At 40.0% G+C, this 17,103-nt stretch overlaps 1 protein-coding gene across 1 annotated transcript in view; it reads right to left on the bottom strand.

Annotated features, from left to right (window-relative positions):
* Positions 1-10,228: 10,228 nt before the first annotated feature.
* Positions 10,229-17,103, bottom strand: part of TTC16 (tetratricopeptide repeat domain 16) — a 361,188-nt gene continuing 354,313 nt past the window's right edge. The window contains exon 13 of the mRNA XM_044058179.1: positions 10,229-10,451. Within this exon, the coding sequence (XP_043914114.1) occupies positions 10,332-10,451 (120 nt within the window). The 3' untranslated portion in view covers positions 10,229-10,331. The remainder of the gene's footprint in view (positions 10,452-17,103) is intronic.

The raw sequence follows: 17,103 nt of genomic DNA, 5'->3' as shown, positions 1-17,103 counted from the left end.
AGGATAGTCCGACTGGATTCATGTCCATTTTCAGCGGACGCCCAGGGAGAAAAGCTCCAGGGTAAGCAGATAAGATTATTAAATACAATGCATACACTGGTTACATACTTAACATGATATACAAATTCCAAGGTTAGAGACCATCCCGGGTGTAAATCTGGGTTATGCAACGCAACTAAGCTAAATTAAAATTTTTAACACCATACTAGATGAGAGTTAAGTCAGGTTTGATACATTTGACACAGCCAGTTTAGTTTCAAATATTGTTTGAGTCTTTTCTTAAATTGACTCAGGGTGGTAAGTAAGGTAATGTCAGCTGGGAGGTTCCAGGATCTACCTACAGAGTTGGCAGAGAGAGAGTCACCGGCTGAGTTATTAGTTGTGATAGTATGAACTAGCAGTCTATTGGAAAAACGGAGGTCTAGGATTTTTATAGGGGGTAATGATGTTTTTAAGTGCAGGAGTATTGTCTGGATTGTAAAGGATTTTATATGCCATAATCAGTTGGTTATACTGGATCAAACTGGGCAGTTCTAGCCATCCAAGCTGGTTTAGATTGATACAGTGGTGTCCTATAAGGCAGACCAATGGCAAATCTGGCAATGTGGTTGTAGCTGGTAGATAGTCTAAGAACAGACTTGTTTAAGTTGGTGAATAAAGGGGATGCGTAGAAAAGAGTTGAGAGGAGGTGAGAGCGCACTACGGCAATTCTAGCAGGTGGGGTTAGGAAGGCTTTAATCCTGTAAAGTGACCCTATTTTTTAATTGATGATTTGATTAACATGCAGGTCAAATTTAAGATTACTATCTATAACACCTAGCAGTCTTATAGCGGTGTCTGGGGAGATTATAGTGCCATTATTGGATTTTATGGTAAAGGTAAATGCGGCAGACCTATGAGTTGGTGAGAAGTAGCAGCTTTGTTTTTTTGTGATTTTAAAATCTGACTACGATCAGAAAGCCAGTTTTCTACTATGTTGACTGTATTCTGGGTAGCTGACCATAGTTCGGTCTGAGATGAGGCCGAGCAGATCAGAGTGGAGTCATCAGCTTATTGAATACAGCTGACTTTTGGGATGACAGTATAAAGGTCATTGATGAAAATGGAGAACAGAAGGGGCCCTAGTATAGAACCCTGGGGAATACAAAGGGAATTTGGTAGGAGGTTAATTTGTTTTCCCAAAGGACAGCCTGCTGTCTGCCACTCGGATAAGATTCCAACCACTGAAGGTCTTTAGTATCTAGACAGAATGTTTTCAGGGTGTGGATTAGTAGTTAATAAACCATATCAAATGCCTTGGAGAGATCCAAGAAGAGGGCAGAGGATAACTTATTATTGTTGCAATTATGGTTTCTGATATTTGAGAAGGCTAGGAGAGCTGACGTGGTGCTGTGGTGAGGTCAGAAGCCATGCCGAGGGTCGGCCAAAAGATTATTCTGAATTAGGTGGTGCAGCAGCAGTTGTCTGAATACATTTTTCCATTATTTTTGCAAGTGGAGGTAATATAGCTATTGGCTTTGAAGTGGGATTACATAGGATTTTTCCAGATGGTGGGGACTTTGGCTTTTACTATGGTTCAATTGATTACTATTGAGATGGGGTAAGCAATGGCATCAGCTGCTTTTTGTAGATACACAGCAGGGAGTAGATCAGCAGTGTGTGTAATTGGTTTTAATTTTTTGATCAAGGCATGGATAAGTGAAGTGGCAACTGGTTGGAAACTGAGAGTTGGTTACCAGGGGTGGTGACCTAAGGACCAGGGGAGCTTGGAGGTAGTTGGCTAGCTAGGGCTTGGATTGTCTCGGTGAAGAATCTATTAAAACTGTCAGACTTCCACAGGTGGCTTATCAATGGTGGCTGCAGGGGTTGGGGTGGAAGTTTGTCCAGGATGTAATAGTTTATTTATACCTGCACAAAACTTCTGAGGGTTGTTTTGATTTATTTGCTGAAGATTATAGTAGTAGTTTTTTTGTCTAAAAAATATCCATTTTACAAGTCTCATTCGTTGATTGCCGATATTTATTGTGATTTTTGGGGGTCTCTTGTAGTATGCCATAATGCCCATGCTTTATTTCCAAGGTTGATTTTTAGTTTGGACTCTCTGGAAAGCCGTGGTGCAGTTTTTGCCTTTGTTCTTATTGAGCGAACAGGTGCATGAGAGTCCACGATCTCAAGGAATTTGTTAAAGAAGACAACCGCTTCCTCTAAGGGGAGGTGTTTTAGGGCTGACCATTTACATGAGTTTAGTTCCTCTTGGAATTTGGCAGGGTTAAAGTTCTTATTGTTTCTTACCGTTCTGAGTGGGGGTTAATGGCTTTATGCTTAATTATATGGGTAAAAAGGTGATCATGTAAGTCATCAGGGAGGGTCCCAGAGGTATACAGTTGGGGGAGACTATTGATAAGTATCCAATCAAGTATGCTTTCTTTCTGGTTGGGTTTACCTATCCTGGTAGGGGTGGTTATGATTTGTGCAAATGCATGCAGGTTAACATGGGTGTTTGGAGATTCTGAGGAACAGGTGTTCCAGTCTGTTAAAATCTCCAAGTAGTAAGGTTTCTTGGGGGTAGGTACATGACAGCCAGTGAAGGGTATCTTCAAGTGTAGATATGTTATTCCATGGGGGAATGTACATACAGATGATATTGATGCATTTATTTTTATTAATTTGCAATTTGGTATTGAGAATCTGAGTTATTAATTTTGAGGTGGTTGTATAGTATCAATGGTGATGTTTAACACAGATTTGTAGAGAACAGCTACCCCACCTCCCTTCCTGGAAGCATGATCCAGCCTGAGTATGTTATACCCAGGTGGTACCACTTTGTGATCTGTGGTGCTAGGTTTTAACCAGGTTTCTGATAAAACAGAGCATCTCAGGGGAGTGGACAGCCATGAGTGCATGCAGTTCATGTAGCTTGTTTATACTTCTAATGTTAAGATGACAGGCCAGGAGAGAGTTAGGGGGCCTATTAATTGTAAGTTTATTACTTTGGTAACAAGTAGAGGGGGGGTAAGTTTATCTGGAGTAGATGGGCCAGGGTTTGGGTGGATATCGCCACCAAGTGTGAGGTTTTGATGAAACCTAGTGATAAGTTTCAGGAATTTATAAGTTTTATGGTCATGTTTCGATCTGGAGCTAATGTATCTTGGATTTGGTATGTTGATAGTGTGAACAGGTTCTGGGGCTGGACACAGTGCTGTATGACTGGTAAAAGGTGCTATGAATTACAATTTGGGTGATGGTGTGGCCTTTTGGGTACTGACATCCTATGAGAAACTGGTTCTCATACAAGGTAAGGAGGTATGGGGCAAGGAAAAGGGGTAGTAGAGAAGTGTATCATTGTCTGTGGTGGAGCGTACGAGTTAAAGGAGCTGCATTACTTGGGTGGTACGACACCAGAAGATATAGTGGTAGTACTTGAGGTAATGGAGTAGGGGTGGGAGAAATTATGCAGATGTAAGCTGATACTTTCTAGTAAAAGGGGGTGTGGGTATAGGACTATATAAATCTAGTAGTGGGGGCGGGTGGACATTGGGGGCAGAGTGGGGTGCAGAGCTAGCCTGAGCGCAGCAGGGCTTAGCCAGAGTACAAGGTTTCTTAGAGCTGTAAGGTAAGTATAAAGGGAATCCAAGCTATTTGTTTTAGTTGCTGTAGTGTACTATATTTTTTAGGGTTTTAAAGTTAGAAACACTGTCTTTAGAGGGTTGGGGGTAATCTAGTTTTTCCTTAGGAGTAAGCCACTTGTTATGGGGGAAAAACTATAGGTGCTTTAGACCCAGAACAGCAAATTACAATTAAAGTTGAGTAATAGCTTTTGACCTTGGCAGTTTGTAGTGGGCTGGATTTAGTTTATGTTCTCTGGTAGAGGTTCTGCAGTGTAGCGTCCTTCAAATTTAGTGAGCCCTTTCAGGATGTTGTTTGAGGGGAACTACCATGTAGGAGAGGAGGCAGCCGACTGGGTCTAGTAGCAAAAACATAAAAAACGGGGGTGGGGGGGTGGAGGGAGACGGTGGTTACTGCAGCAGTGATCATATGAACATCTACTGCTACTGTAAGTTCAACTTAGCTGTACTATTCATATTAATCACTGTTGTAGTAGCTTTATGGGTAGATTACCTTTACTAACTACATCTGGGAGGTGCAAGAACAGACCGGGAGACTCTTCAGAATGGTCCAAGCAATGCTTGCTCTAGACCTAGGGAAGGAATCGAGCTTTTATTGCTTTGTAAAAGTATGCAGAGAGGACATAGTAGCAGCTTCTAGAATACTTCTAGACTCCAACCCATTCCAAAAAGCTATAGATGAATCCAAGACCCTGGTAGAATGGGCCTTGACCTTGCCTGGAATAGTTTCGTTACAGTAAATGCAACGAAAGGCAATATCTTTAGCCATCTATTTGGAAAGGTCTGTTTTGACACAGGTTGTTCCTTCTTACCTTAGCAAGAAATGAACAATTGATCAGAAAGATTAGGTTCACGGAAGAAAATGGGGTAATGAATAGCTTGGCTTAAAGTAAATTCTATCACTTGAGGCATAAAAGGATTAGTTGTCACAGAACCCCTATCCCTATGAGACATAAGATAGGGTTGACTCGCCATAAGAGCCTGCAACTCTGACACCTCTCTTGCAGAAGTCAGAGCAAACAATAAAACTGTTTTCCATGTTAACCTGAAGTCAGCCAGATGAGCTGGTTCAAACAGAACAAGTGTTGGCTGTCTAACACAAAATTAAGATTCCAAGGAGAGGCCAGTGGTTTTCTTGGAGGCCCGTTATGCAAAATTTTGACATGAGAATGCACTAAGAGGAGGATCCATGGGCAGACATGCTAAAATGGCCTGTAAATGAACCATGATTGAGGAATAAAAAAGGCCATAGTGTAGTAACTTCCATAAATATTGTAAAAGCAGAGAACAGCTAGCCCCGAATGGGTGTTTATGCTGTTGGTACCAATTAGAAAACCTTTTCCATTTATTAAATACAATTTTCTAGTAGCGGGGATTCTTGCCTCAATCAGTAACTGCATGTCCTTAGTAAACTGGTGCTAAAAGGGTCTTAATTCTTTATCCAGGCAGTCTGCTGAAGATGACTGACAATGAGGTGTACCAAACATCCCTGTTGTGAGTAGATCATGTCTGAGGGGAAGATTGTGGTAACTAACCCTGGCCAGTTTCAAAAGAGGGGAAAACCACAGCTGTCTGGGCCTGAAGGGAGACAGCATAATGGTTTTGGGCAGGGGATATTCCACTAATATCCAAAGTACTTCTGAAGATTCAGAAGGAAAGGCATATAGGAGCATTCCTGTCAAAGTAAAAGGTATCTAGATCCAGGCTTTCTTGCATGAAGTCCTGAACAGAATCTTGCCAATTGATTGAGAGGCAGAGGTCTACCTGAGGAACCCCCACAGATGGATCAAATCTTGGAAGAACCCCTGATATAGTTTCCATTTATGAGGGTCTTCTCTAGTCCTGCTCAACTTGTCTGCCACACAGTTTTGCTCTGATCGAATGTAGGATGCCTGTAGAGTAAGACTGCTGACGAGCTGTATCCCAGACTAACATGGCTAGTCTGCAAAGAGGGTATAACCTAGTTCCCCCTTTGCTTGTTTATGTACCACATGACCCTGGTATTGTCTGTAACCCCTTGTAGAGGTCCCAGGGACCACAGATGGTTTACAGAATTGTCTTGATCAGGGTAAGCATTAACTTGATATTTATGTGCTTGTGAATGTCCTTAAGTGTCCTACACCCCCTGCACTTTTATTCCTCCTGAAACTGCTCCTCAAGCAAAGTCTGAAGTTTTTGTTGTGGCTAAAATCTTTGGGGCAGGGAAGATGGAGAGACCTGGATTTAAGGATATCTGTTTCCTCCAAAAGATTTCTCTTCTGCCAAACCCCAGCACTGGGACTTGAAATTATATAGGGTGGATGCTGGGACCAAAGAAATGTCAGATGCCACTGTATTTTTCTTAGGTGAAGTCTTGCCAGCGGTATCATGCAAATTGTAGATGCCATGACACCCAAAATCCTGAGGTATCCCTTCACTATGATTGAGTGGAAAACCTTAGCAATACATATAAAAGATTTTTTTTTTCTTGTGGAAGAAAAGTTCTTTGACCTGAGGTGGCTAGCTGGCATCCAAAGAATAGAGTCTTGTGTGAGGGAGTCTAAGAATTTTTTTGAATGTTCTCTTGGAACCCCACCTTGTGTAAGATCTCTCACTGAAGAGAGATTCTGGCCACTTTGAAAACAACTCTGCAAAGATAAGCAAGTCCTCTAAATATGGAAAAATGTGGCTACCTTGTAGCCTTCAATGAGCTGTAACTGGAGCAAGGCATTTTGGACTCTCCACTGCTTCAAGAGGCTCACGTGTGTGTGTGTGTGTGTGTGTGTGTGTGTGTGTGTGTGTGTGTGTGTGTGTGTAATATACTGAAAGATCAACACACACACTGTGTGTATATGTATATATAATATACTGAAAGATCAACTCTGTATCTTGAGATGGAAATACTGAACATGCACTACAATAAGAAAAATTGATGTCCGTACACGTTCATAATACCTAATTTTCAGCAAGCGACATTCAGTTTAATATACCCTCCACCACAAAATCACAAACTTCCCTGCCTACACTGTAACAAAGCAACAAAACCCACATACCCTATGTATAAGCAGGGGGCAAGCCCCCCTGCAACCCCAATGTAAGGGGCAAACCCCCACATCCGCACTACTTGTATATACCAACTCTGAGGTTGCACTACCGTGAAAAACTACCGTTGCATGCCCAACACTTTCACACTGTCAAACATACTCACAAAAAACACACAATGCACATTTACAAAACTCGCCACCTTCAGCACTAGTACACACTCGCCTACCCACCCCAACCTACACCCAAAACTACGCAAACAACTAAAAAAATAATAAATCTCTACCAAAACCCCTTAAACAGTTAAAATCTACCTGAGTCTCTGTGTGTCTGTCTCTGTGTGTCTGTCTCTGTGTGTCTGTCTCTGTGTGTCTGTCTCTGTGTGTCTGTCTCTGTGTGTCTGTCTCTGTGTGTCTGTCTCTGTGTGTCTGTCTCTGTGTGTCTGTCTCTGTGTGTCTGTCTCTGTGTGTCTGTCTCTGTGTGTCTGTCTCTGTGTGTCTGTCTCTGTGTCAGTGATGAAGAGCAACCCGAAACACAATCTGATCTAGAGGATGATCAATGACCCTCCTGGAAAACTGGACTTTCCTCTTGCATCTATTACCCTGATGAATAATTTTCAGAACTAATTTATCTGAAAAGAAAATATTTTGTTTTAGAAAAAAATGAAGATTCCGACATTCTGGAAGAGAAAAAAGGCCAGAGTGGGAGGGGTCACAAAGTCTCTTGAACAGTCCATTCGGACTTGATGGACTATTCTTGACTTTGGGAAGTTCAAGATTTCTTTTTGTACCCCCTTTGCCATTTCTTCTTGTATGTCTAACTGAATTTTGACTTTTTGTTTCTAAAACTGGACGAGGAGATAAATCCCTTGAGCAATTCAGAAAAGTAGATCTGAAAAATCTTGAGGTTCCCTAGATCGACTTGCCGTTTTCATGACAATTTTTGATCACCTCTATAGCAGAGGGGCCACACTCTAAATCTCTACCCCAAGGCATACTTTAAAATCTCTACCCCAAGGCATACTTTAAAATCTCATTTATAACATAATTTGCACGGTTCTGAAAATGCAGCCATACAAACCTCAAAACAAAATATATATACATATATATATCCTCACAGTAAGATGCTGTCCAGTTCAATTCTCAGCTAGAGCGTCTTCTGCGTGGAGACATGCATGAATGGGCATACCTTCGTTGAAGGTTGTGTGCCAGGGCTGGTAACTTGGCATGTAAAAATCAACTACCAATCATTAGCGTACCGGAGTTGCGCTGTGGCAACCCCTAACCGGGAAAAGCCGAAAGCCGCAACATATAGATATATAATATATATATATATATATATATATATATATATATATATATATATATATATATATATATATATTTTTTTTTATAGTGTGTGTGTATACATACATACATACATACATACATACACTAGTGAGTTGTGCAATAGAAGAAACTAAATTACTCGAAGCAGATTTTCTTTGTAAAAAGAAACTGCAGATAATTTCTCAGACCAAACTTTAATACACAAGCCTGACAGTTAATTTCTGAAAATGAAAGTTGCAGAAAAATACACTTTTTCCCATCCTTCTCAGAAGCAGCAGGAATTAACTAATTGCTTAGCAGCAGTGGGATTAACCAAAGCTTCAGCTGTTAGTTTGGGAAGAGTGCATAAAAATTTGACTGAGGAACTTTCTTCAAACTGCCTTTTTAGTGGCAGCTAGCTTACTATCAGAAAGATTTGCAGGCAGCAACACACACATCCTCTAAAGCAGAATGAACAGATGTTGACAAAATGGGTGTAGGCTCTGGAAATATCTTTCTGTAACAACTCATAGCATTTTCTGAAGGAATGGGAAACGTCTACTGAAAAGACTGGCACCCTCTAGCAATAGTCTGAAAAAGAAACCCCTCACAGGAAGAATCAGAAATTGAACTCTCCTTTGAGTCCGAATGAGAAATCTGAGGGAAAAAACTGTATACATCCCTGCCTCTTCTGTTCAGATCCAGAATCTTGAAGCTCTTCAGAAAGAGGATTCCTCTTTAGCAATTCCTACTTTACAAGAAGGATCAATAGCCTGAATTAAACCCGGAGTCAGACCCAGTAAACTACTACTATCAAAAGGAATTTGAGGAGGAGTAGATCCATGCTTTGTTTTCTGTCTCATTTTTGACCGTACAAAATGTGGACCAACCACATTACTAATGGCATAAGCTGCTTCCCAAGGGATGGGGACAGCTTTCTGACACCAGGGAAATCTTCCCTTCTCCCTCTCTCAGGACTGACAACAGTGGCTCTCCCTTGCTGTCTGAGCGAATCCCAACAGCCACAGAGGATATGGCTAACTCCTGTTGGCAGTTAGGGGAGGGTTAGCCGCAACACGTGACTAACCCCGCAGTCCACAGTGGCTGTTGCTACAATAGAGGGATCTGGGTAAAAGATGATTGGTCTGAGGAACAGAAAATGGCCACAGTAATCGCCCACCCTCGGCTGAGGCAAATTGCTAGTCTGCCGTGGTGGCAAAGGCTGTTTGCTTAACTTTTTCTTTATGGCTGGAAGAAGGACTAACTGAACTGTAAGTCTGTTCCAAGGTTCGCCAAAAATGGTTCCTCTTATCAGCAATTGCATTTGCCTTTGCTGGGAAACACTACTAATCCACAAAAGTTAACTTTTTTGACTGGAAAAAAAAAAGTGCAAATCGCACACTTGTCAGTCACACAAAAGAAAAATAAACACAACTTCTCTACAGAAAAAGTTTTTAGTTACTTTATACTTTTAAACTGACAAATGAGTACTCTGTAACATACATTGTCTCGAGAGTCCTTTAAAACACAACACCCCTAGCCTTAAAATAAGTTTCCTAAAGAGGAAAGTAAAACAATATCAACACAATTAAGAAAATGGATTTTTTTTTCCCCAGAGGGGAACTTGCATGCCCAGCAAAGGAAAGTGCAAGCTGACAGTCGGGCCTCGAAAGCCACAGAGGGGCTTACTGTTTGGCAGCAGTAAATCTCTGATGGAGTTTCACCCTAACATGTCTATTACTCAGCTCAACTTGAGCTGCTTGACAGCTTGGGTGTGTGGAAGGTGCTCTGAAGCTTTTATATCCCTTTAATGCCGCATTTGTTGCAGTGCTCAGTACGATGAATATTTTATTTTTTAGTCTGCTACTATAGCTTATTCATAGTTGACTAAAAGTAGAAAAGGCTGTCTGAATAGTCATTACCGTTTTTTGTATTTTGACACCTAAGAATATCTTTATTTGAACCAAATAGTATTTGTCAGTGTTCCTTTTATCTAGCAGTATACATGTTAATGATTACATAAGAGGATACAACAGACAAGTGGTTATGAAAGCAGTCACAGTAGTCTCGAGTAAGATTGTACGTGTCTATTTAGGATAAACATAAATTACCATAATAAATCACTGTATGCATATATAGCAGTTCTGAGAATCTTGTACATAGTGCAGCAAATGAACAATATGGTTATTCTGAAATCTTAAAATTACTACAAGAAAAAGTACAAATGCTGTTATATTGTTGCTATTGCACTACAAAAAAACAAAGAATCCATACTGTTGTCCAAAGACTGCCTTTATGCAAATTTGTATTGAAGGATGTTTTTTTAGTGTCTAAACATACAAAGTAATGTTAAATACCCAAAATGAATGTCTTCCAGTTATACGGCCTGTTTGAATCTTGCTGTTTTCTGTGGCTTTGCAGAAGCATTGATGTTTATTCTTTCTTGTTTCAAAGCTTGCCTGTCAAGGAATGCCTTCCTGACCTCCTCCTCCTGCAGCTGTTAGAATAATTAGAGAGAAATAATGTGTTTGGATGCAACACTTGCTCGGGAGCAAAAGGTAGCACAAATATTTCAGCAATGCAAGTGCTCTGTTACACTGAAATGAATATTCAGATTGCTTAGCAGTAATAGCTTCCTGGTCTGAAAGACTATGCGTGACCCGTTTTTTTTAATTAAAAAAAAAATAAAAAATCTATAGCTGAAATGTACTGCTGGGGGAGACTAGCGTCAGATTATGGAACTCTATACTAAAAATCCATTAATGGAACAGATACATTGTACTGTACCTTACAAATTTATGGAATAACCCCCCCCACACACACACACAAGCAGATGAAGTTGATTTCTTTTAACTTCAGAAATACTTTAATACTGCTGAGTCGCATTTTGTTGCAGGGGAGTGAATAGTTACGACAGAAAAGGGCTGACAGAACAGGAGCACTGTTTTTGCATTTGCATGCAGTGAAGTTCTTATTGATAAAGGCAATGAGTTTATGCATTACTCACTTTAATGTAGAAGAAATACAGATAATATTGCATCCCTAAATTTATAACTGCACCTGTCCCTGGTGCTGTTAGTACCTCTTCAATGAAGATCACTGAAGCAGAATCCCATATATGTCAGTCTTAGTTTTTATGATTTCTCTTCTCCCATTGCCAACTCTTCATTCAGGTGCAACTTTATATTTCTCAGTCTCCAGCACTCAACTTATTCCTGTTAGCAGTCCATTTTTCTGATTGCACATATTTGTATTTGTCTTAAGACATTATGATAAAGGTATCTTAACAGTCACCAGGTTTACTTAATATACACATGTTAAAATTTACATTTAACAGTTTCTGATTCATGCAGTTAAACAGATTTAGAAACTGAACCCCTTCCAATTTTATAACGGCTATAAACATTGCAGCACTTAGTTCTATTCACCCAGTGTGAGGAATTTTAGCATTCTCATTGTAAAATATTGCTGGGTACTGGAAAGACAACTGACCGCCACCCTATTCACATCCAGGCTGGTGAGAGTACAGTCTTTGTGCCTAACAATGGAGTCAACCGTTTGTGTGTGTGTGTGTGTGTGTGTGTGTGTGTGTGTGTGTGTGTGTGTGTGTGTGTGGTTGTGTGTGTGTGTGTGTGTGTGTGTGTGTGTGTGTGTGTGTGTGTGTGTGTGTGTGTGTGTGTGTGTGTGTGTGTGTGGTGTGTGTGTGTGTGTGTGTGTGTGTGTGTGTGTGTGTGTGTGTGTGTGTGTGTGTGTGTGTGTGTGTGTGTGTGTGTGTGTGTGTGTGTGTGTGTGTGTGTGTGTGTGTGCCTGTGTGTGTGTGTGTGTGTGTGTGGATGGGTGTGTGTGTGTGTGTGTGTGTGTGTGTGTGTGTGTGTGTGTGTGTGTGTGTGTGTGTGTGTGTGTGTGTGTGTGTGTGTGTGTGTGTGTGTGTGTGTGTGTGTGTGTGTGGTTGTGTGTGTGTGTGTGTGTGTGTGTGTGTGTGTGTGTGTGTGTGTGTGTGTGTGTGTGTGTGCCATGCCTGTGCTATGCGTGTGTGTGTGTACTTGGTGGAAGTGGATGGTCTAAAGGTTTGCAGCCTTGGGTTCCTGTACTACTTTATATCATGAGTGCAGGGTGAGGGTGGTTGTACTTTGATATGGTTTGAGGCTGGGGCTTATTTGTCCTGATTCTAGAGGTTTAGGAAGTGTTAACACCCTCAGTGTATGTGGTTATAATGTATGCATGCAGAAGTAGGGTGAGCTTCATTTTATTTTGCTGTTCCAGCTGGCTGTTGATAAGCATTTGGCAGTTGTTACATGGTGTAGTAAGTGCTGACAGGCTGGATACTGAAGAGGGAAAGTAGAATAAAAGCCTGTATTGCCATTTGGGTTGAACAGGTAAAGGCTTCAGAAGGTCCGTTATTAAGGAATATCTGAATTAACTTCTACCTTTATGGTTAATGATGCCTTAATGCACTAGTAGTAAAACCGTGTAAAAGGTATGCAAGTACAAGTAACACTGGTAGAAAAAAAGGTGGAGGCCTGGTGAAGTGTCAGATGCAGTGCTGGATGGATTGCAGGGGGGGGGGGGGGGGAGTGCCAGGTGGACTTCTGGCAAGCACTAACTGCAGATGAACTGAACGCAGAATGGAGTGCGGAGTATATTGTCAGATGCAGTGCCTGATGTGTGGGTAGGGTTCTGGGGATAGTGCCGGATGTATGGGGTGGATGCCGGGTTGGGGTGCCATGTGGTCAGGGTAAAGTGCTGGATGGAATGCCAGTCAGCAATGACAGAGTACTAGGTGGAGTGCTGGGTAAAATGGTGGGTAGTGTTGGGTGTATGGCTGTTGTACCTGCCAGCACTGAGGGAGAGCTGCCAGCCAGAATGCTAGCTTAAGTGTTAGGTGTTTGGGTGTAGAGCCAGGTGTCGTGCTAGCACTCGGTGACAGAGAAGTGTTAATTGAAGCCTCAGATGGAAGTGGTGGGAGTTTACCAGGTTGAATGCCAGGTGAATTGCTGGGTGTAGTTCAGGGGGTTGAGTGCCAGGTGGAATTGCACTGTTACTTTAAGTGCCAGTTGAACTGCCATATGGATCGTTGATTGACTCCATCACAGAAGGGAGTAACGAGTGGAGTGCAAACTGGCACTGACAGGAAGTGTGCCAGGTGGTGGGCATGTTGAAGTGTTTTAACAAAGATTGCAGAGCTACTTCATGAAACTGTCTACAAAACCTTATTTTATACACACAATTCAAGCATATTTGGCCCTCACGATTTAATTTATTCCCAGAGTAAGAGTCAAGTACACAATTAGACTCTTGGCTTGCAATTTAATGTTAGGCTTTTGAATGTAGATTCTAACATTATGTTGCTACTTGCGTACCATTTCTCTGACCAGACTTCCTTTCTGATTTTGATTTCCCATCCCTGAAGCAGAGTTTATTTTGCACAGTATTCACAATAGTTATTTTTGTGTCAGTCAAATTTCATATAATTAAAAGTGCCATATATTAGTTTGCTGCTTTTGAAACTTTTTTTTCCTGTTAAGGTACACTTTCTCATAATGGCCCATTGCTTCACATATCCTGCAGGCACTTATTTTTTGCTTTACATTAGCTATCTTACAATGTGCACATGCAGTTCTTGGCTACATGTGTATGACTTGACACCATTTTGGGCAACATGTTTATCAATGCATAGGCTGGTTATTTTTATTTCTGCAATTTTGTTTTCTCTTTATTTTCAATTTCTTTGACACATGTATGCTTCTATACCATTAGTGATTTTAACCCACATTTTCAATGTTCCTCTTACACACATCAGTGGCTTGCCCCCCCCCCCCCAAAAAAAAAATGCTGAGTTAGATTCTGTTTCAACGTTCTGCTTTTTTACATACTCATTTTTATGTGAGAGGCAATTATATCTCCGATTATTGAAAGACATTGCTCCAGAAATTCAGTTATGCACTGTTTCAGGTTATTGAAACATAAATGAATAGTTTCTTACGACTACTGATTTCTGGTAAAAGATGACTGATGATGAGTGGTGATTTTGATTATTAAATGTGTGACGTAGGGCAGGTTATTCCTTGACTTGAAACTAAATTCCAGACACATTGTATGTACTGCCAAACTCTGCTTACCTTTTCCTCACTCTGATCAAAAGTATGTTTCCTCACATGATATGAAGAAACACAGTACACTTGAGTTTTACTGGTTTATCACGAAGGCCATTTCCAGTGAGATGTAGCTTAGCTTTTTGTATACAGTTCAACCAGATTTCTGTGTGGCTACCCTGCATTATTGGAGCAGTAAAAAAAAAGTGCTTTTGTGCATAAGCATTTCAGAATAAGTTCAAACAAGTCAAGGAACAACTTGAATACAATTTAAAAATGCAAACCAATCAGAATTCACAATAAAACAGCTGACATCGTCCTATTAAATACTAAGATAGATCAATGCTTAATTTTGTATCCTTTTAAATAAGGTCCTAGTGATGTGTTTTCATTCAAACCATAATTCCTACCTGCTTGCAAAGTTAGAATCCACTTGCTTTGTTCCCAGTTTTATTAAGGAGTTCCCAACCTCTAGTATTTTTAGTAGTTAATGGAATCACTTTAAAGAGAAAGCTATGGTCAGAATCCAGGTTAATATGCTTATATAAAACATTTGTACCAACTTTCCTCCTGATGTCTTCAACATGCTTCAACATCCTTTCTCTCAAACTACGAGTAGTCATCCCTACATAAAAACTGGGACAAACAATGAAGTTGCTAAATATGCAAAGTCTGTACTTCTACAGTCTGCGTAAAACTTAATCAGACTTTAATATTAGTAACAGGATGAATAAAATAAGGGACTTCAAAATAAAAAACAGGCTTTACAACCATGACAAGGGTGCATACCAACTCTTGAAGATTTAAAACTAGGCTCAGACATAAAACTGCCTTTAAAACATAGCCTCTGTTTCAAATTATTTGCATTACTATAATAAAATTGAGGTTGGTCTCCAATAAACTTGCTTATACCTTCACTGGCTAGCAAGATCGGCCAGTTTCTCTTAATGTTACAGACCTCATTTACTTTACTGGAAGAGGTGAAACCAATTCTCCGTCAAGCAGAATTTTTGCCTCTTGTTGTTCTTACTGTGTGAAACATCAGAAAAGTAAGATCTCCCTGGCTTTTGACGCAAGCCTTTAACCTGCTATAAGGTATCAATAACATCTTGTAAACCGTAGCCCCTCATAAAAAAAACTCTTCGCTAAGTGAAGCATAATGCTCATTCAACCTGGCATCACTAATATGCTGCCTCGACTGCCTTAAAAATTGCCCTTTCGATACATTATGAAAGGTGTGATTTGAGTGCATGCTAGTCCTGTGCAGTTTACTGTTCCTCCAAAATGACTTCCTAAACATTTCTCTTTGCAAACTCCCATTGTTATCTAATGAAATATGCACATCAATTAAATCAACAGAACTATTAGAAGTGCAAGCAGTAAAAACCAAGAAATCTGTTTTATTAAGCAAACGCAAGAGTGTCAAACTTGTCACTAGAACCTCGCCACAAAATAGACATCCACAAATCTAGTACAACAGACAATGCCTTCAAAGAACAAATTATCAACAAATAAATGTTCAGTTTCCCAGAAAGTCATCACTGTATTGTATTTAAGTTGTTCCTTAGCTTGTCTAAATTTTAGTCTGAAGTGCTTGTGCATAAAAGTGCTTCTTTTTGTATTTAATAAAGATTTGTTATTTTAGCTGTGCCGGTCAGTCCCTCTTACTTTTGTTTACTATTAGAGCAGTCACAGCCAGCAGTATTGTCAAACTGAATATTCAGTAGTGTGTAGTTATGTGCTCATTTAATATGATGAGTAAGAGGAGTAGAGGGTGTCTCCATTGTACTTAAGTCACATAACTACCAAGGAGAAACCCTCTACTCAAAATAGCAAAGTCCTGGAATGTTCTTCCCTTAAGCATACACAGCACCCCCTGCTACTCTTCATTTAAAACAAAAATTAAAGATTATCTTAAAAGTAACTGGCTTTCCCCCTGTAACCCCCCCCGGATAACTCCCCTCCCCTGCTACTTTTCCTCTCCTCTCCTTTACAGCTCTTTTATTCTTTTCAGTATTATAACTATTTTTTCCTCACTGCTTAATGCACTGAAATGTTCAGCTTCCAAAATTTCAATGCATTTACACTCTCCCTGTATATACATGGTTTATCAGTTAAGTCTAATTGCCTGTTTCAGTCTTCTGTTTTTACTTAGTAATCTAGATCCCTGTGATTTTAAATTTATAATTTTGTAGATATTATGCAAGAACTTTACCTGTTTTTTCTGTATTGCATATAATTTGTATTGTATTATGTCTCTTGTAGTGTTGGTATTTTTATCTGTCTTGTTTCATGTGGAGCTTTTCTTCCTGGGTCTCCAATGAAAACGGGCTACCAGCCCAGTCTGATACTTTTTAAACAAATGTAAAATAAAATAAAAATAATAGAAATGATAAACTGTGTAATTATTTTGCAAACTAGGGGCTTGTCAGAGAATGAAAATAATTTGAGGTGTACTGCATGCTAAAATGAAATAAGACTTATCCAGCTATTAGGTTCAAGATATGTTCGTAAAAACCACGGATAAACAGGTGTGCAGCTGGCATCTCTGCAGCTGAATATGAAAAAATAAATGATTGGTTTGATCCATTTGTGAGAATCCAAATGTGCCAAATATTTTTCTTTTGACATCACATTGGGTCTTGCAATCTCTGCTTCTGTTAACGTAGGTAATACTTGGACATTGCACTACGCGTAAGTTCTTGGCAATGAAAAGACATGAGACAGACATGCTGCTATCTCAAGAGTTCATTCGCAAGAGAGTAAAGTTCCTACATATTAACACTTAAAGGTATACTCTGGGCACTTGGCAAAATTACATTCAAAGTATTATATGGAAATATACCCATCTCGCCAACCTTTTATGACAAAGAATTAGCAAGGAATTAAGAGCCGCATCATGGCTGACAAAGCACAAACTGGAATAAGCCTCACCTCAGAGAATTAGAAAATTCATCGGAGTTTAAATGTTCATCTAAACAACCCTGTGTTTCAAATTATGGAGTATCTATATTGAAATAAGCTATAATTAAATTATACTTTTTCTGCTCTCATACA

Source organism: Protopterus annectens, chromosome 16.part0, assembly GCF_019279795.1.
Source record: "Protopterus annectens isolate FY-2018-M chromosome 16.part0, PAN1.0, whole genome shotgun sequence".
NCBI lineage: Eukaryota > Metazoa > Chordata > Ceratodontiformes > Protopteridae > Protopterus > Protopterus annectens.
The sequence above is the reverse complement of the archived record's forward strand: the minus strand, read 5'-3'. Positions and strand labels throughout refer to the sequence as shown.